This window comes from Desarmillaria tabescens (genome assembly GCF_030435595.1).
Source record: "Desarmillaria tabescens strain CCBAS 213 chromosome Unknown EV420scaffold_13, whole genome shotgun sequence".
Taxonomy (NCBI): Eukaryota; Fungi; Basidiomycota; class Agaricomycetes; order Agaricales; family Physalacriaceae; genus Desarmillaria; species Desarmillaria tabescens.
The window spans coordinates 98,457-116,298 of NW_026848312.1; the positions used below are offsets into that span (position 1 = coordinate 98,457).

General features: G+C 48.5%; 9 protein-coding genes across 9 annotated transcripts; 3 read left to right on the forward strand and 6 right to left on the reverse strand.

Annotated features, from left to right (window-relative positions):
* Positions 1 to 26: 26 nt before the first annotated feature.
* Positions 27 to 1,206, forward strand: EV420DRAFT_244281 (uncharacterized protein). The gene is made up of 6 exons (XM_060481371.1): positions 27 to 127; positions 184 to 287; positions 340 to 467; positions 518 to 635; positions 689 to 1,111; positions 1,163 to 1,206. The coding sequence occupies exons 2-5, from the start codon at positions 224 to 226 to the stop codon at positions 871 to 873; spliced, it is 495 nt and encodes a 164-aa protein (XP_060332100.1). The 5' UTR covers positions 27 to 127; positions 184 to 223; the 3' UTR covers positions 874 to 1,111; positions 1,163 to 1,206.
* EV420DRAFT_1641324 (class I glutamine amidotransferase-like protein) lies at positions 1,168 to 1,933 on the reverse strand (the record flags this gene model as incomplete). The annotated part of the gene is made up of 2 exons (XM_060477219.1): positions 1,168 to 1,473; positions 1,550 to 1,933. 2 exons carry the CDS (start codon positions 1,931 to 1,933, stop codon positions 1,168 to 1,170), a joined length of 690 nt encoding a protein of 229 aa, XP_060332101.1.
* Positions 1,934 to 2,544: 611 nt separating this feature from the next.
* EV420DRAFT_1534249 (uncharacterized protein) lies at positions 2,545 to 5,868 on the forward strand. Its single transcript, XM_060472789.1, has 7 exons — positions 2,545 to 2,655; positions 2,705 to 2,922; positions 2,982 to 3,029; positions 3,079 to 3,159; positions 3,206 to 3,297; positions 3,355 to 3,361; positions 3,412 to 5,868. Exons 2-7 carry the CDS (start codon positions 2,760 to 2,762, stop codon positions 5,661 to 5,663), a joined length of 2,643 nt encoding a protein of 880 aa, XP_060332102.1. The 5' UTR covers positions 2,545 to 2,655; positions 2,705 to 2,759; the 3' UTR covers positions 5,664 to 5,868.
* A 471-nt stretch (positions 5,869 to 6,339) lies between these two features.
* Positions 6,340 to 7,092, reverse strand: EV420DRAFT_244396 (uncharacterized protein). Its single transcript, XM_060481372.1, has 3 exons — positions 6,655 to 7,092; positions 6,535 to 6,602; positions 6,340 to 6,473 (listed from the first exon to the last, which is right to left on the reverse strand). The coding sequence occupies exons 1-3, from the start codon at positions 6,840 to 6,842 to the stop codon at positions 6,364 to 6,366; spliced, it is 366 nt and encodes a 121-aa protein (XP_060332103.1). The 5' UTR covers positions 6,843 to 7,092; the 3' UTR covers positions 6,340 to 6,363.
* EV420DRAFT_1534255 (uncharacterized protein) lies at positions 6,922 to 9,309 on the reverse strand. Its single transcript, XM_060472790.1, has 9 exons — positions 9,219 to 9,309; positions 9,047 to 9,166; positions 8,783 to 8,999; positions 8,516 to 8,730; positions 8,300 to 8,464; positions 7,595 to 8,248; positions 7,435 to 7,540; positions 7,224 to 7,379; positions 6,922 to 7,175 (listed from the first exon to the last, which is right to left on the reverse strand). Exons 1-8 carry the CDS (start codon positions 9,255 to 9,257, stop codon positions 7,282 to 7,284), a joined length of 1,614 nt encoding a protein of 537 aa, XP_060332104.1. The 5' UTR covers positions 9,258 to 9,309; the 3' UTR covers positions 6,922 to 7,175; positions 7,224 to 7,281.
* Positions 9,310 to 11,678: 2,369 nt separating this feature from the next.
* EV420DRAFT_1268091 (uncharacterized protein) lies at positions 11,679 to 13,250 on the reverse strand (the record flags this gene model as incomplete). The annotated part of the gene is made up of 3 exons (XM_060467425.1): positions 11,679 to 11,756; positions 11,806 to 12,817; positions 12,883 to 13,250. 3 exons carry the CDS (start codon positions 13,248 to 13,250, stop codon positions 11,679 to 11,681), a joined length of 1,458 nt encoding a protein of 485 aa, XP_060332105.1.
* Positions 13,251 to 13,806: 556 nt separating this feature from the next.
* EV420DRAFT_1534263 (V-type ATPase) lies at positions 13,807 to 15,011 on the reverse strand. The gene is made up of 9 exons (XM_060472791.1): positions 14,891 to 15,011; positions 14,810 to 14,837; positions 14,715 to 14,727; positions 14,546 to 14,651; positions 14,428 to 14,467; positions 14,223 to 14,377; positions 14,135 to 14,174; positions 14,033 to 14,085; positions 13,807 to 13,981 (listed from the first exon to the last, which is right to left on the reverse strand). Exons 1-9 carry the CDS (start codon positions 14,933 to 14,935, stop codon positions 13,973 to 13,975), a joined length of 489 nt encoding a protein of 162 aa, XP_060332106.1. The 5' UTR covers positions 14,936 to 15,011; the 3' UTR covers positions 13,807 to 13,972.
* A 1,120-nt stretch (positions 15,012 to 16,131) lies between these two features.
* EV420DRAFT_1641329 (2Fe-2S ferredoxin-type domain-containing protein) lies at positions 16,132 to 16,822 on the reverse strand (the record flags this gene model as incomplete). Its single annotated transcript, XM_060477220.1, has 4 exons — positions 16,132 to 16,151; positions 16,210 to 16,547; positions 16,602 to 16,644; positions 16,696 to 16,822. The coding sequence occupies 4 exons, from the start codon at positions 16,820 to 16,822 to the stop codon at positions 16,132 to 16,134; spliced, it is 528 nt and encodes a 175-aa protein (XP_060332107.1).
* A 195-nt stretch (positions 16,823 to 17,017) lies between these two features.
* On the forward strand, positions 17,018 to 17,372 carry EV420DRAFT_1534269 (uncharacterized protein). The gene has a single exon (XM_060472792.1). The coding sequence runs from the start codon at positions 17,029 to 17,031 to the stop codon at positions 17,338 to 17,340; it is 312 nt and encodes a 103-aa protein (XP_060332108.1). The 5' UTR covers positions 17,018 to 17,028; the 3' UTR covers positions 17,341 to 17,372.
* Positions 17,373 to 17,842: the final 470 nt, after the last annotated feature.

Genomic DNA, 17,842 nt, shown 5'->3' on the forward strand with positions numbered 1-17,842 from the left:
CTCGGATGGAAACTTCGAACTCATAGCTGGTTCGACCAAGAGTCACTCCTCCATGCACCTACTTCAAGTTACATATGCATCCCTTCCGTCGTGCCTGAGAAATGACTGACCCCTGTAGATGAAACTTGTATCCACACTCTTATTTATCTGTCATTTGATCTCGACTTATGGTCAAGCCGCTAGCCATTATATTCAGTAACCCTATCTTTCTTTCTCTCCTCTCATGATCTCGGTCCCCCCACACTCTTTTCTCCTCCTGGCCCTCTTGAGCCTTTTGACTGCCAGAGGTAAGCCCATGAACCACATCTCCTCCCCTATTTAACCAACGATGCTCGTCAGTACTCGCGCAAGCCAATTTGGATGTCCCTACGGGTTCGCTCCTGTCACGCATCACGCCCGGCTCCATAAACACGACAATTATCCCGGACAAATGTGCATGGCAATGCTCCATTCTTGGGACCATCAGTGTACGCGTTGTCTTTCCTGCCGAAGTCCTCTGTTTGACTCTTCGTGCCAGATGTGTGGCCAGAACCAACTCGAGTGCTTCTGCTCCGTATCGTATCAGGGTAGGGTCTCTGCTTGCATAGACTGTTACATTTCCGCCGACCAGCAGGGAGGAGAGAAATTAAATAAACGTGCGTCTTACTCATGTCTGAAGAATACATGACAACTCACTCCCGTATAATAGTATATCAAACGTCTTGTGATAACGCTTCATCGGCGGCTGCTGCTACGCAAACCGCTGCCGAACTGGCTGTAGCCAGCACAACTAAGTCTGCAACATCCAAATCCAATGGATCTTCGACCCTGATGGCCTCGTCGAGTTCAGCATTCATTTGGATTGGGTTGGCCATTATACTATATCAGTTCTAGTGGATTTACGTGTGGGAGCGTTTCGGGATTTCAGGGTGGTATGACGGCCATGCACATTCGTTATTTAACCAATCCAGCACATTCATTTGATTTTAGCGCACGAATATATTAGATGAGGGACCCGTCGTAAGAGCGACTGAAGAATGATTCCGGACACTTTATAGCACTGGTCTCCATGGCTGGTCTATCATTGACAGGTACAAAGGTATAAGCTAGTCCGGATCCTGTCATATCACATGTAAGAAATCGGATTAAGATGAACTAGTCAGAGTCAAGAATGCTCACCCAGATATTTTAGGTGCTCGGTTGCAAGATCCTCCAAATGGAATCGGCGACAAGGGCACCATCCGTTGGTATATCCTTCCGTTTAGTCGCATCTTCCACGATCTCTTTGCTCAAGATCCCGTTTGCGCCTCTTGTCTTGACCACAATAGACACTATTGGCTCAGTAAATTCCGGGTGACCCTGGACCGCGAAGATATGCACATCGTCCTCCTTCCCGTCCTTAAATTTGACCATTCCTTGCACAGGGGCAATAGGCGTCGACGCGAGCAGATGGAATCCAGGTGGGAGTGACGGTACATGGTCCCGATGCATCTGCTGTATCACCAATTTCACCCGGCTTTCCAAAAATTCTCTCCCCCAGCGGCGTCAACGCAATCTTGGTCGGGCCGACCTCCCAACCAGCTTTGTTGACCACGCATGCTTGATCCCCTCCCAACGCGCGTGCGATAATTTGATGTCCAAAGCAGATCCCGATAAGCTTCACTTGAGGATGCGAGGAAGCAGTGGTTCGGACAAAATCCACTAGTTTGTGTATCCATGCATCGTCGCCGTGGGCAGAATGTTTAGATCCGGTCAACAGAATTGCGTCGTAGGAAGTTGGATCTTCAGGATAGGAATTGGCAGAAACGACGTCATAGGGATCAAGTGTGAATGGAGGGGCATACGAGGAGGACGAGAGAAGGCGATGGAATATTGAAGCGTAGTCTCCATATGTTGCAACTACTTCAGGTAAAGGTGTATCGCACAGAAGAACGGCAAGCTTCATTGGAGACATGATGGTCAAAGGATACTTGTGAATTACTTATATCCGGGTCCGGGACCAATGCACCGGAACAGAGTCGGACCGACGGTGCGAGTTCCGACATCCTCGTTTTTGCCTCGCTTTGACCTCGACATTGAACGTTAACATGTAACATTGTAAGTGTGAGCTCTCATCCTTACTCCTTAAGATCATAGGAATCGCAAACACCGGAAATTAAGTATCCGGCAGAATACTAGGATTTTCCAGCCTCAAAATCAATACTTAATCCTCTTTTGACTGTGACAATTTGTTCGTTGCCAGCCCCGCTATGATAACATCTTGTAGCCACCCAACTCGATTTGAACTATCGACACAAGGCTAAATGAAGAATGACGGCAAGGTATCAAGCCCCGAATTTGGAAAACACGGAATGATTCATGACACTTGCTGCTGGTTTTCCATGAAAAGAACGGAATGACGTGAGAGAGACTACCGGGAAAGCAAGTCAACGGGTGGTATTATCTCTCAAGAACACAGCTATCTGTCTGATGAGCATTCAACTGTGATCCGACCTGAGCCTGAGCGCCTATCAAACGATTGGCGTCTATTAACGCATCATTTAAATGACAATCCGAGGAAGGTGCCTCTTTCCTTCATCATCCTGCTCATTATCAGTCTCCCGAGTATGTTCATGAACAAAGGGAATTTTGTTACCTGGCCACGGTGGCCGAGAGGGCATGCGGAATCCCAAAAAGGCAAATTTAATATTTTTCAAGTTATATAATAATCTGAAAACCTGATTAGGGACTTGCTCTGATTATACTTGTCCTACCTCTCTTCACCTTTTGCCACCACAATAATGTCGTTCTCCGACGATTCTGACCTTACTGAGCTCTCATCTGGCGATGACGATGATACACCTCTTGCGGCGAGCTCTACTCGAGGTTTGCGCAAAAAAGCAGTGATCAACCCCGCACTGCGTGCTCCAAGGACCGTGTCGTACTCTGTGGAATCATTGTATAGTCAGTTAAACTGTTCACTTGTGGGCTATGTGTCTCCCTAGTAACTTTGAAAAATACAGGGAAGCTTTACGATAACACCCTGGACTTGGATCCCGAGTATCAAAGGGGTTCGTTTATCTTTCATACATGGCCTTTTATTTTCTCATCTCTCCCAAGATGTCGTTTGGCCTGACGCCAAGCAAACACAACTTATCGACTCACTTATTCATAATTACTATATACCGCCTTTAATTTTCGGTGAGTCTACCAACTGGTAGGTTTTATCTGTCTAACTGGCTTCCAGCGGTATCGATTAGCTCTGAGGGAGAAGAAAAACGAACATGCATCGATGGGAAGCAGAGACTGTCGTCAATACAGAGATTTATGGACGGACATGTGTGTGGCTTTCATTTTGTCCTTTGACTCGTTACCTGACCTCGTGTTGTTTTACAGATCATGCGTGTGTTTTGCGTTCCAACTCCGCTTCTTCTCATCTAACATTCTTAACAGACAAAGACTCGGTTAACGGCGGCAAATTTTGGTACACTGCCTGCGCCGGAAAGACTTCATCTCGCACCCTTCTCCCTCCCCAACTCAAATCTCGATTCAGTAACAAACAGATCACTTGCGTGGAATACGACGACCTTACACATGATCAAGAACGGGAGATCTTTCGGCGCGTGCAGCTCGGCGTTGCTCTCACTCCTGCCGAACGACTGCAGGCCATCAACGGCAGCTACCCGATGCTCATCCGTGAAGTTAAGGAAAGGTTGTCTTCTCCATCAGGTTTAGAAGGATATCTTCCTTGGGGAAATAGCAGAGGACGCGATTTTATGTGTCTAGCTCAAATTGTCTACCTGATCGATTTCGGGGAAAGCAAGACTGAGCCATCTACAACGAAAATCGAAGCTTGGCTTTCGGATAAGCGCAATGTCACGCCTAAGCTACAGCGGAATGTCGATAACACCATCGACGTGCTCTGTGAACTGGCGCAGGATCCAGTTCTGTCTAAACCGTTCAAGACGCCCAAGGTCTCCCCTGTTGAGTTCGTCATGATCGCCTATATGATATTTCTCTATCGCGACCAGCTTTCCATGCGGCAGCTCTCTGATGCTGTAGACCAGATGCGAAAAAGCGTTAGGAGCGACTTCCAGGAGATCCGTTTCAATACCAAGGTGTACAAGAATATGCTAGCGTTCGTGCAGAGGATGAAGAAGATGACTTTTAAGAGTGATGGGAAAGGGGATCGACCAGCCTCCGAGGTCGCGAAGTCAGTGCCCAGGGTAAAAGTTCAAGAAGATGTGGTCATGGAGGACTTGCCGAGAAAAACTACCACGCCGAAAGGGAAGCAGAAGGCTGAACCAACTAAAGCAAGGAAGCGTAGGCGGGTCGTCGATGATTCGGATTCTGAAGAATGGACTGGGAGCAAGAATTACTCGACCAAGGGAAAAACGAAATCGGCTTCTACGAAGACAAATGCAGCCAAGTCCACTTCAGGTCGGGTTGCATCTTCTACCACTCGCACTACAACGAATTCCAAAGCTGCTGTCGCATCGGCACTGTCAACAGCAGACCATGCATCACCCATTCCGAAGGGAGGAACACCAGTGCCTACATTACCCAAAGCTAGGACTGCAACCAAACCCAAAGTTTCCACGATATCCACAGATGTGTCGTCGAGTCTTCCACAGACTGCCACGCCACGAATCAAAACGCTCAACAGCGCTACCACCCTCAATGGATCGCCAATATTGCCTCCATCGTTGAGCCGATCGACACCCAAAACACCCATGGCTCCTCTGCCCAAGATAAATAAGATCCAAAAAGCTGCCGAGGTTGAGGAATTATCCTCCTCTCTATCAAATACCAGTCTGTCCACTCCTGTACCTACACCAACTCTGCCTTCTGCTCCAGCTCCAGCTCCCGTAAACATCCAGGCAGCACCACCACCAACAAGTGTACCTTCCCCTGTAATCCGTGTGAAGGAGGAACCACGAGACGATGGTCCATCGCTCTGGTCGTCTTCGACCTTCTCAGGGATGGGAACACAGGCCAACCCCATCGGTCTAGATCTGCTCGCACCCATGAGGGCCGCAAAGGCTAGGCTTGAGGCTTCTGCGAGAACTAGAGATCCTAGATTGAACAATCCCCAACCTCCGCCCAATCCCACGCCGAATCCGAATCCCGTAAATGGAATCCCGATCCCGAGTATGAATGGTGGCGGAATACCAATACCCATCCCGATACCTATGTCCTTCCAGTCGAATGCCAATGGATTCAGTGCGCCTGTACCTTGGGACATGGGGAGATACCCTGGTCCTCCGCCTACTAGTGCCGGTAGTTCTTCTGGGTTCCCTCCGCCGCCTTCAAGTGTGACTTCTAGCACTTTCGATGCACCGATTGAGAGAAGGTACTCGGGTTATTCCTCGAACCATAACAGCGACTCGCCAACATCTCATGTGAAGCGCGAGCCGGATGACAGGGATAGACGGACGAGTCATAGCGGCCGTGGGAGGGATCGGGGGTATGACTATCAGAGTCAGAGGGGGAGGAGTAGGAGCAGGAGCAGGAGTCAGAGTCGGGAGAGGAATCGTAGGAGGAGTCGTAGTCCCAGTCCGAGATATGCACATTCTCGCAATGGCATCAAGCCTTTACCTCCCCAGGATTATCGTTTTGAAAGCAGAGGCAGAGGATGGGGAAGGGGAAGGGGAAGAGGAAGAGGTGGATGGCGAGGTAGTTCCAACTCGTATGGTGGAAGTTGAGCTTCAAGAACACATTGAAAAGATATGATTTGCTCATGGTTAAGTAATAATACCTCATTACTCGCATAAGTATGTTGATGATACATTTTCGCTTATGTTTTATCTGTACACTTCATACGTAGTTTTTTGTAGTGGCATTACCGGCCACCTTCCACTCATATCCGTATATGGCACATAATGTATTTCCGCAACCCAATGAGAGATACAGATGTTGATCTACTGACAAGTCGAGAGAATGGTGAAAGCTCTCTTGCAGCATCACTCAGACGACATAGACCGTTCAATCTGAGAAGGTGCACGCATGATATATTTGGAGTGGAAGTCCGGAATAAGAGCTGTAGGGTAAAGTAATATACGAGGTAGAAAGCATCAAGTCCCGTGTCTAGAACTTTGCACCAGTAGTGGGCAATGAGCGGGGCGGAGGATTCTATGCATAGAAATAAGCTCAGCTCGCCCTGAAAAAAGGAAGAAACTTGTTCCCACCTTCGACGAGAACCCCCCAAAAGGGTACGAACCACTCCCGGAGACTTGACCCGTCGGTGCCGTACTGGGACCCTGCCTCAAGTTTGCAAATATCTTCTTACTCTTCCCTGACACACTCGGCAAATTTGAACGCAGCATACGAACTGGCGCTGATGACGGATCATATTTAGCGGCGTAGGTCGTTGGCAGGGACACCGCCGCAGTCGCTCGAGGACCTTCAATCTGGCTGGGCTTCGACGTCAAAGCCGGCGGATTCCTCTTCTTGTCTCTTGCTGCGGGAGCGGCGAATGAAGTAGAATACGCCTAGAGCGAGAAGAACTACGGCAGCTGGACAGGGGGGTATCAAATTAAAATCTGTAGACATTCTGATGGCAGCACCCATACTCACCGACGACAATACCAATAGCCACCTTGACAGCTGTCGATATTTGCTGTCTGCAGACACTGTCACCGGAACTGAATGTAGTCATGAGAAACAAGTTCATCGCGAAACGACAGACAAACACACTCAGTTGTGTGGCAGACTTCCTCTGCTGACACCATAGGCAGATACGCCCACAGAGCCGTCGCGATATACAATGCTGGGTTTGCCAAAGACTGCCCGGCTGCAGCAGGCTTGCGATGACGAAGGGCAGTTTCGACTCTGGGCCGGGCAGAAGTCGTGACTCCCGAAACAGTAGCGCAACCAGTGCTCATTATAATCGCTCAGCGACAAGTATTCGGTGTCGTGCACTGGCACCGCGCTGCAGCACCAGTTGAAGGGCAGGAAAGAAAGGAAGGGGTACGGATTAAAACCCGCGAAACTGGGATATATATATTGTTACAGTACCAACGATCAATAGTGGTGGAGACGCATCCCGTGCCCATCTAATGTGTTCTTCGCTGAGATCTTCCTGTCGCGGTCTGAAAGGCAGAAACATCATGATAAGACGGGGTTTGGGTAGAAACGTGACAGTTCACATACTACAATCAAGTCTGTATCATTAAGATAATACACAGCAAAGACTGATGCTGCTGATCTATCAGTGACTACTGTATCATCAGCCGTGATCGTAGCTCCAGTACAAAAGTACCCACCAGCAGCTACATAAAGGCCGTCAAGTCTGTCCTTCGCTTACTTGTCAATACGGTTCCGTTAGTGTAAAGTCAGTAGCCCTTCTTTCTTGATTGCTTCATCGAGTCTCTCGATCCCAGCATTCAGAGCAACAAGAGGAAGCACAGCATGTACGTGTTCTGCGCCGTCAGATGAGAAATACGACGAGGACATAAGCATAAAAAGGATACATACTCTTCGCGACCTCGGGGTCATTCAACAAGATGGACAGTGTTTTTCTAATTGGCTCAAGAAGTTGACGTTTGATATTTTTCAAATTATCCTGGTCACGAATCCCAGTCTGAAATTGGGGGCATTTTTAACACCATTATGCCGAGAGGGAGACATGTCATACCTGGTTTTTCTTATCCTGCAGAATAAGGATGTAAAGTAAGGCGAGGCACTCAACGAGTCGCACAGGTTCAGAAGATTCTTCCAAAACAGTCAATGAAGGGACCGGCGAGAAGAAATCAAGCGGGCTGGGGCGGAACAATATAGGTCCAAGGACCTGCAAGAATCGGGGAGAAGCAAAAAGATTCGACGAAGGTGCACGGTTCCCAAATGCCTCTACAACGGCTTCCTTCACGAGGCCCACTGCCGCAACTCTCATCTGAGGGAAGTCACTTGTCGAGCAGAGATCTTGTAGGACTTGAAGCCGGAGTGGAGGGGCGGACAGCGAGAGTATTAATGAGAGGACACGAAACGTCTGGTGACGGAGGGATGAGTTGGGGTGCGCGCTAGCCAACGTTGGTAAGACAGTGCATAGTGGTATTGATATATCTTCAGGTATCTCGGTGTTGTGAAGACAGAGAACATCTAGAAGATACGAGACACATTCTTCTAGGGTATGGTTCGCATGTATGCAATTGATGACAATGGATACCATCGTAGATAAAGTTCTGATGGTTTTGAGAGAGTCCTCCGGGGAGTAAGCGAGGAGAATGAAGTGACATAACGAAGGTGTCGAAGTCATGGCCTCGACTGAGAAGCCAATGAAATTGTACGAATCCTACATTGACGTTTAACGCAGGACTGTAAAAACACAGAAAAAAAGCCAGACCAAAACTGCATTGATCGCCTTCTGTCCATCTTCCCATCCAGCATCGGGAACGGAACGCAAGCTCAATCGTGGAAACCGTTTTGCGAAAATCCTCGTCGCAAGCGATGCCTGTATACATTGCTGATACGATGTTACTGCGTTGTCGAGAAGATTCTGATACAGCGTCTAGGGTGGGTGTCAGAAGCTGAATACAAGGCAGATTATGGGTGCACGAACCCGGCAGGATGCTATCTCATCCTTTTGCGCATCCGGCTGCGTTTTTGCCCATGAGTCCAGCTTTATTACGAGATCGGCACTAGCTTCCATGATCTGACGACCTTCGTCCCGAGAGCTATGCGGTCCTGCACGACGGAATGCAGACACCAGCTCCATAATAATAGGTTTCAAGGTTTCGCTCGCAGGTTTCTTCCTGAACTTGAGACGCGGAATAGCTTAATATTTGAATATAAGGTACAAAACGCGTTGAAATTGAGGACAACGCACCTGTAGCATACATCCTAACGAGCGTCAAGAGCTGTCCATTCGGTTTGTCGTGCTCATCATCAAAATCGGTAGCGAGGTGATGTTCTAATCGTTCCACGGCTTCTTGTACGCCAATAACGACCTCCTTCGCATTGCAGCATCTCCCCATGAGGTTGAGAATATCCGCGGCGGCCTTTTGTGCGCTACCGAGAAGAGGTGGTAATGTATTCAGCGGATCCTTATCATTGTCAGCCAGATAAATGGGACATTCTCATTGGTACACACTAGCAGTGATGCTGTAGAGTCGTCCTTGGCTAGTTCATCGAAAATCTCCTTCAAAGTTGGCTTGAAATCTCCATCGTGACTGGCCGACGTGATCAAAGATAGAATTTCAGTGCTTTTTTCCTGGATGAAATTGAAGGATATTAGTCGCCAATATAAAGAATGTGGTTGATACCTCATCAGAATCATGGCCAGAAAAACTGAAGACAGACATGCGCAAGTAGACTGGTCGTTGCAAGCAAGAAAGGTAAGAGCAGACAGTAAATTGGGTCCAAATTTGGTTGGGCGGGTGGCTGTGAAAGAGTCAGGTGAATATCACGTGTATACTCGGGCCGACGCAAACGACGGTTTAACTTTAAGTTGATTTCTTGTTTCTTCCCGTCCGCCGCTGCTGCGTGCACCATGGAAAATCTCCCTGACATCTGACAGCAGTTTTGTCCCAAATACTTACTGCTCTTGATAATATGAATTCATCCCTGGGATCTGTATAGTATCCCGTGACGCCGTGGAAACTTTCGTAGCTCCCGCCTTAATGTAAGACATGACCTGTACCGAGTCTCCCTCTCCCCCTTTACCATCGTCCGACGCCGCCTGCAATTCATCTCGCATATACAGCCAACGAGACAATATGGATGAAACCCGACTCAAAAGGGATTCGGGAAACGATGAGCCTCATGTGGACGACGACAACCGCAGTATGAAGAAGGCGAGACCAGTAGTACAACTCCACTTTATTCAACAACGACTGACATTCGTCGCAGTGGAGATTAATAACACCTATTACCCCAGAAGAAACCCAAGATGATGGTGACAACGATAGCTACAGTGGTTCGCAGATTGTACATCACGATAATCTAAGTCTTCCGCAGAAGGTCGGTGTTACGTCATGAATAATTATCATCAGCTGAGCAGCTCTTAGTTTTACGCATTAACACATCTGTGGCAAGGCCAGTTGCCTCCTTTTCACGGCGACGGCAGCGTCGTGTTCGCCTCTGGCTGTCTGACATCCAGAAAGTTCTCAGCGGAATGACTGTTGAGCAACTGCAGGACGCCAATAGGGCATGTCCCCCTGTTGTGAAAGGAGGGCTTATTATTGAAGACCTGGGTTTCATCCACGGCGACCTTACAGGCCCAAGGATTTTTGAACACAGCCTTTGCGATATCGGAAATTGGACGGTATACCCGTTGTGATGGCTACCACCGTATGTTTTAAGACTCGTGTCGCGCTAGCATTCGTTCACATGTGTTTTATAGTGCACATTCTGTGTCGCCAAACGTCGCAATTGCTACCATACTAATGATGGTCTTGTCCCACCCGGTTGCCGTCAGTGTGCCTTGCATAATTTGGTTTGCTCCAACAGCGGCATCTCCCTCGGGGAACGGACCCTAGGAAACGCTGCCGCAGAAGCTTTGGATGAGGGTTAAATATCGTCATTTCTGCCATTATTGATAAAATTCCATTTCCAGAAGATAGGTAAATCTACACATGTATACTAGTTATCCTTTTCATTCGAATCTTATGGTGAGAATAACAACTTTTGAACGAATGCCTGCACATGTTCCCCCCTTAATATACTAAATCACCCACCATGAAAATTGGGTGCTTATGATGGTACGGGTATATAGACGGCCGTGCCGGTCGTCAATACGGCCGTTGAATAATACATACCTGATATTTGGGGCTTCGGAGCAGCTCCAGGTCCTGCCATGGGCACGTCGTCATCTGCATCGTGATAAAAATTGAATTTCGAGGGGGATTTCAAGTTTCCATTGGCATCGAGGGCACACTGATCTGTCATGATGCTCAAAATGTGGTTGTAAGTCTGCGAAAAAAGGACCATTATATACTCTTTCGTGAACTCCTCTGGCTTAAAATTCAGCAGTATTTGACAGGTGCACAGGCCAGCGGGGAGCAAATTATTGCGCAATATGTGTGGGTAGTCAAACTCAAAGGATGAAACAGTAGTAGAATAGAGGCAGCAGAAGCAGGAAATAGAAAGTATTCTATGCTGGTAAGGGTTAGAGCTTGAGTAGAGCGAGTGAAAGAAGATCGGGTGGTAGCGCTGAAGAGCTTGCAGTGCCAGCACATCGTGGTACGATGTTAAGTGTATGGATTTGTTCTAACGTGTGGCATTCTCTGGCAGCTCCTCCCAAGCTACAGCGGTCACGTCCGTCCTCATAGAAGCCTTCGCGTCTAATATTATCACCGTCGGGTCGAGAAATGTTCATTACTGTGAGAAAGTTATCGTCTACTCGACGCGGCCGACTCCGTGCATACTGGGATAGAACGTCTTGGAGGTTTTTGCTTTCAGTTTTGACGATGTCAGCTACTTTGCTCGTTTTGCCAACTGACGCCCCCAGTGTTTTTCATTCGTACTTGCGTTACGTATAGAGAAACATATTCTCTCAGTCTGTCACTGTGTCTGTTCGTAATAGTGGTTGTCGAACGGCTATGGTACCACAGCAGAATGTGAGGTACCGAACGCTATGTCCCCGCCCATACTTTTCAGTTTTCTATCAAATAAATATGAACGAGTCTGGTGTACAATCTTTGTAGTCAAGACCTGGTACATATGACACCTGCTAAGCTACACGAATATTGGTGAAATCGAGAAACGCCGTATACTAAATGGTATCAAAAGAATCGGGTACTCATAGGTTTCTTCCCATCAACGAGCCTTCTATGCACGATGTTGCTACTGAAAGAGGACCACTACAAACACCTGTCAGCCCACTTCAAAAAGGACAATGAAAAAACATACCCCATTCCCAACGAAAACAGCAGCCTGCCGAGCAATATCCATATCAACCGCCATACTCAAATCCTTCTGCTCCGCAGAATCCCAAGTAAGATCCCTACTTGTCCGTACCGTACTCCACCCCTCAACCCGCAACGCCTCCCTCAACTCCTCCAACCACTGCCCCTTCTCATTAGTCAACAAATACATCACATCCAACGTCCGCCCCGTCCCCTGCAGATACTCCTCCCTTGCCAACCGCACTTTCTTGATAACGTCCTCGAAAGTAGGCAAACACCGGCTCATATACACCGCATCTCTCTCGGGACCGTATTCCCCTGGGGGCACCGTAAACCGATCAGGTAGAAACTCGAGCTGGTTCCATCCGTAGAACGTAGAGCTATACAACGAGAAATGTTTGCAAGCTCCCTCGTAATCTCCCCGGCGCAGGTGCATCGCAAGCATACGCTCATACGGATTATGACTAGCTGGATAGAGAGGCCGAGGTCCCTTTGGCAGGAACAGGTACTCATTCCTATCAACACCAGACTTGACAATAGGCGACGTCGCAACAAGTCGAGAAACCGCCGAGCTCGAAAACCGCTCCCACATAGAGAGCAAGCGAGTATTTCCCCACAACCATAGATCAAACACCTGGGGGAACGAATCATCGGAGGACGTGGTGACTTCGATACACGACTCGGGAGCTTCGCGCAGGACGCTGACCCACTTGTCGAATATTACGTCCCCCTCGGACCATCCTACACGTTGCTTGACTTCTGAGGTGGGGATGAAACGACGTTCTGATCGAGGGCAGACGACATCGAACCATTCGGAGGAAACGGATCGAGGCGTACCGTCGTCTGGTTCCCAAAGACCGCCTGCTGCGGGGCCAGCAAGTAGGGCACTCAGGGGTGTTCTCGGCGGCCACTCGTATTCATCCTTCTTCGTCCACGGATAATGCGCTGGCTCCCATATGTAATCTTGGAAAACGTACGCTCGCCCGGATTCGTGCGCAAGATGGGCGTCCATGAGCCTGGGGAGGGGGGAGAAATCAGTAAAAAGAAGTGACTCTGATGCATTTAAAATGAAAATACGTACACGACACCAAATACGTTGTTCCATCCGAGCATCTGTGTCTGGCTCGAGAATTTCACATACCGACCTGTCTTTCCTTCAGGTGCTGGTAGGCTGAGGTTATGTTGGGGAAGTTCGCGCTCCCACTGTCTGAGCCAATCATAGTTTGGAGGATGGTCGGTAATGGCGACCGACGTCGACGTAGGAGAAAGAACACCGTTCACTACAAGGTCATAGTAGCTCCTTCCAGAGACTACGTTCCGAGTGTGCGTCAACCACAAGACCCCTGCCAGAATCAATGTTATGATAAGTGTGACTGGGCGCCGCCCACTTGTTAAAAACCGATAGGACGCATTGGTAGTAGCGGGGTAAAACCATTTACCAGCAACCATAGCGCTGGGGAAGTTGAGAACACTGTTGTGATTAAACTGTCGCCATAAAAGAGTCGGGGATAGTGAGGGGGGATGATTTTGAGAAAGGCCTCGCAGTCATCTTATAAAGCCCCACTTTCGGGTCACCATAGCTGCGGATGAGATGAAGCACAGCGATTTGAACCCGAAACTTGACCCGCGATCTATCTTTTCGATCAATACGGGTACGCAATTGAAAAGCGATTGATATTCACCCGTGTATTCACCCTTATGAATATTAGCGCGGGTTCCTCTTCTGCATTCGAGGTTTTCGGAGGTTTTATCTGTATTGTATCGCGGGAACGCAGGCATCACGGTAGCCAAGCCCAAGAGAAAACATCAATGCCTGACACAGCCTCGGCGGCTGAACATCATGCTAGGAACCTATTGCGCTCGGGAAGTTTATCACAATACAAAGAGACGGAGGTCGTAGAGCTCTAAATTGCGGAGTTTGGCCGCTGTCTAGGCGCCAAGGCAAAGATGATCACCCTGTAACGTTAACTTAAGCCTCGGGCGCAGCAGTGCGCTGTCTCGCGGTAGTGGATCCGTGAATGCATCAATAAGTATTTTGGGTATTTGCAGACATATCAGAGCAGTGGGAAAAATATGAATCATTATACGAAAACCGGCATGGCCTAAGTAGGGTGATTGAAGTGTCCATTGTAGAAAACGGAAGCTCTGGTGCCGCTCGTCCCAATGGCAGTTTATGCACACTAGCAGCAATGACTGAGCACGCAGTGGTAATGAACAGAGAATTTACGTACCACTCCTTTCATATCCGAACCGCTGGTGTTCATGATAAGTGCAACGATGAGACCTGTGGCATGTCAGGAGAAGGCTACGAAGTTCGGCAAAATAACACGTACCGTAGAGACCCAGAACTTCAGCGAAAATGAGGATCAAAATCTGCAAAACGTTTAATGGCAGGTAGAGGAGATAAAAACATAAGCGCACCATGCCGACGAACAATCTAGGTTGCTGAGCGGTTCCCCTTACACCAGCATCTCCAACAATACCGATAGCAAAACCAGCGGCCAAACCTGCGAGACCGACGGAGAGACCAGCACCCAACTGTACGAAACCTTGTGCAAGAGGCATGGTAACGCTCACTGCAAACGCGTATAAGCATTGTATTCAATCCCCAAAAAGGCAGACGTACAGTCACCGGCAATGAGGACGGAAACCACCAAGCCGTAGATCTACGTAACAAAGGTTATCAGCAGGTTGGTACATAATAATAGTCGTTCTTTTTGAAAACGACAAATCAGGAGACTTACAGCAATGATACCAGCCATAATAACGGGAACGACACACTTCATCATCAAATCAGGGCGTAGGACTGACATTGCAGAAATGCCGACACCAGACTTTGCAGTACCATAACTGTACGCGAGCAATGAATGTGAGTATTCACGTTGTCTTGCTGGCCATCAAAATGCGACGAACCTTGCTCCTATACCTATAAACACCCAGAAATACGTTTTCCGTCAACATTACTGTACGAATGGTACCACAGAGAACTCCGAGGAAGGCCTACGCACAAGTAAACACGATAGCGCTTGTGCATCCCTGAAGTTCAGTCAGGTCAGCCTTCCGAACCAAAGACGAACCGGGTGCCTCACCATTGCACTGAAAAAGGGAGCGTATACCGGACAGAGGTCGGACATTCTGAAATACAATGGCTTATTGATTAAGAAGAAGAAGGAGTAGAGAATTCCAAGGGTGGTTGTAAGAGACGGTGATGGAACGAGCGCATACGTCTGCTGCTGTTTGGCCCTTCGGCAGGGTGCCGGTCGGAGTTTATCGGAATGGGAACATGAATGTGGCGCCAGGCCCGTCTTTGGGCGTCTCTCTGCAAAAGCAGGATGTCTGCCTACCAATATACCCTTCTTGCGACCTGACAACTATACAATGGATGCACGTAATGTGCTTCTTACAAGCCGACAGACTCCACCCTAATTACCTACAAAAGTCTCGCTCACATTCCGTCAAAGGTATACACGGTAATGCACTTACAGATCTCTCGAAACGTCAACATTGGGCTCACGATGTGGGATCTGTCCCTATCCTCGTAAGACTGTCGATAACTAGTAGTAGATGCTTCTCAACAGGGTTAAGCGTTTCGCTATCTCTATCCTCGGCGCAAACTTGCTGACTGATGTATACAGAGTGCCTTGTGTATGACAGAAGGCAAGACTCCGACATTCTTGTCCTCTAATATCGTAATGGTTCTTGGGCGACATTTTGATGCACTCCGATTCCTAATATCCACGACGTACTGTTCATTTGAATCCATTGGACGCAACAAAATGCTTGGTCAACGAGACTATCATTTGGACCAAGGATGAGGCTGATGCTCTGACGGAGCTCATCTATACCAGCTGCTAGCGCTGTAGGCCATCTGGTCGGACATGAATGTCCTTATAAAGGATCTCGGCCTGACGCAACGAGAAGAACAGTGACTTTTGGTCTCTGGTCAAACTCCCACTGACAGCTCGTGATCCAGAACTGGGAATGTTCGGTGGAAAACTACGTCGAAGCTAGGTCAGGTCGACGACCGCAAGCGGGAATCACAACTATGCATATCAGTATGCTGCATTTAGATCGCAAGACGTTGTGAATAAAATCTTTCCTCTCTCCAATGCTTGATGAGTTCCCGTACAGGCTCAACGCTTTACTTGCACAGGGACCACCGAACGCTTTGAGCCCTGGTCCCATCTTCCGGACTTGGAACTTCTGCAAATCCATGCTCCAAGAGAAAACGGATTCGACAATGACAGCGAAAAGTGGAGCTGGCATCTGAGAGCTTGACATAGCCCTAATATCAATTACTATTACATCGGACTGGTAGAGTAGCAATGTATCAATGTGATGCTTTTTTCCCTATCCCATCCGTCAGTCACCAAAACAAGCCAAAAAGAAGAACAACAAAAAGACACACCGTCAACAAACATATTCCTCGTCGCCGCAGGGAGCCTAACCTCCCACCTCCCATCCTGTATATCCTTTGTCACCTTCACCTGGCATCCCAGCCGACTCGTCTCCGTCAAGCCAAACGCCATATCCAGCATATCATTTTCGTCATCCCCCGGTTCTTCCAGCTGGTCGAACACCTCCTGCTCTAGTATGACATGACACGTCGAGCACGCTATTGAGCCCTCGCACGCGCCTTCCAGGTCAATATCGTACTCATGCGCGATAGAGAGGATGTCGTCCCCTTCATTAGCCTCAACAGTTTTGATTAACGTCCCTTTAGAATCTTTAAAGTCGATAAGGACACTGCAGGCTATGAGCGCATCTGAAAGTCAAAGCAAAAAAGTGACTCGGACGCACCCCGTTCCGGGTTTTGGTCTATCAATTCCTCCGTGTCTGGCCGCTATCTTTACCTGTTAGTAAAACGAGCACTCAATACACAAAAATAACTAACGTATTGACCGGTGAAACCCACGGGTAGTCCAGGTTGCAGCAAAAGTATCTCGCCTTGGACAGGCCTTGAGGTAGGATGGTCTCCGTAAGGAAACGCTGAGCAAGTCCAGAGCCAATCCACGGAGCATTATGGTTCAGAAATGGTCAGCTGAGCCAGTCGAAGCAGCTCCCAAGTATCGGTAAACAATGCGAATGGAGGTTAGTGGAAGAGGAAGCTAAAAATTCCGATCGGCCTTGTATGACGCATCGCGGCCGGATTTTTGACTTGGTCACATTTTCATCACTAGTATTTTTAATCTATTCCGTGTTCCTTCCGCCTATTGACTTGGCTGGCATGGTACCATCCCTTTCACTATTTGTTCTTATTCTCTATCTCCTTCGTCTACAATCGTCGGTTCTCCTTGAATTCACGACATTTGCATGCCTGCCGAGGTCGTTAACGGCCCACAGGGATGTTTTGCTAACACCGTGCGTGTCGTACAGCCGCATCCGATCAAACAAGTGTATTGTACGCTTTGGCTATCTTCACATCCTTCTCGCGTCCTTCCTAGATCAAGGTCACCAGAACGAGTTAATCTTGGGAAAGAATCAATGTCCCCTCGAGATACGGGAGCTGCTCCTCGATTCTCCCCCCCTCTGGTGTTGAATAAGACGTCTTTTTGGGGGTATGGATCTGACCCTGCGCTCTTTTGCGCATCGTAATCCTCTGTTTTGCTGTCAATTCCCTGTCCCTTGTCCAAGTTGCTGCCCCCCAAATCTAGCCTGACGCCTATCGTTGATCTCATATCCCGTCGTCCACTGGTGGTCTCCTTTGTGAAGGAGCTCACCAGTTTCGTGGTACTCGATGGTTACGTCCACAGGTGGTCTCCTTGGTGAAAGATCTCACCTGTGCAGTGGTACTCAGCGGCTACTTCTGCTGGTGGTGTCCTTTACGAAGGAGCTCACTTATGCAGTGGTACTCGGTTGTTATGTCCGCTGGTGGTCTCCTTTGCGAAGGATCTCACCAGTCTGGTGGTACACGGTGTTTCATTCGCGGCAGTCTCTTTTTCGAAGGAGCTTGCATGTTTCGTTGTTCTTGGTTCCCGTTTCATTGTTTTCATAGGCTAAGGCTCGCAGGCATGCTGTTCTGCGAAATAGCGGACCCCGTT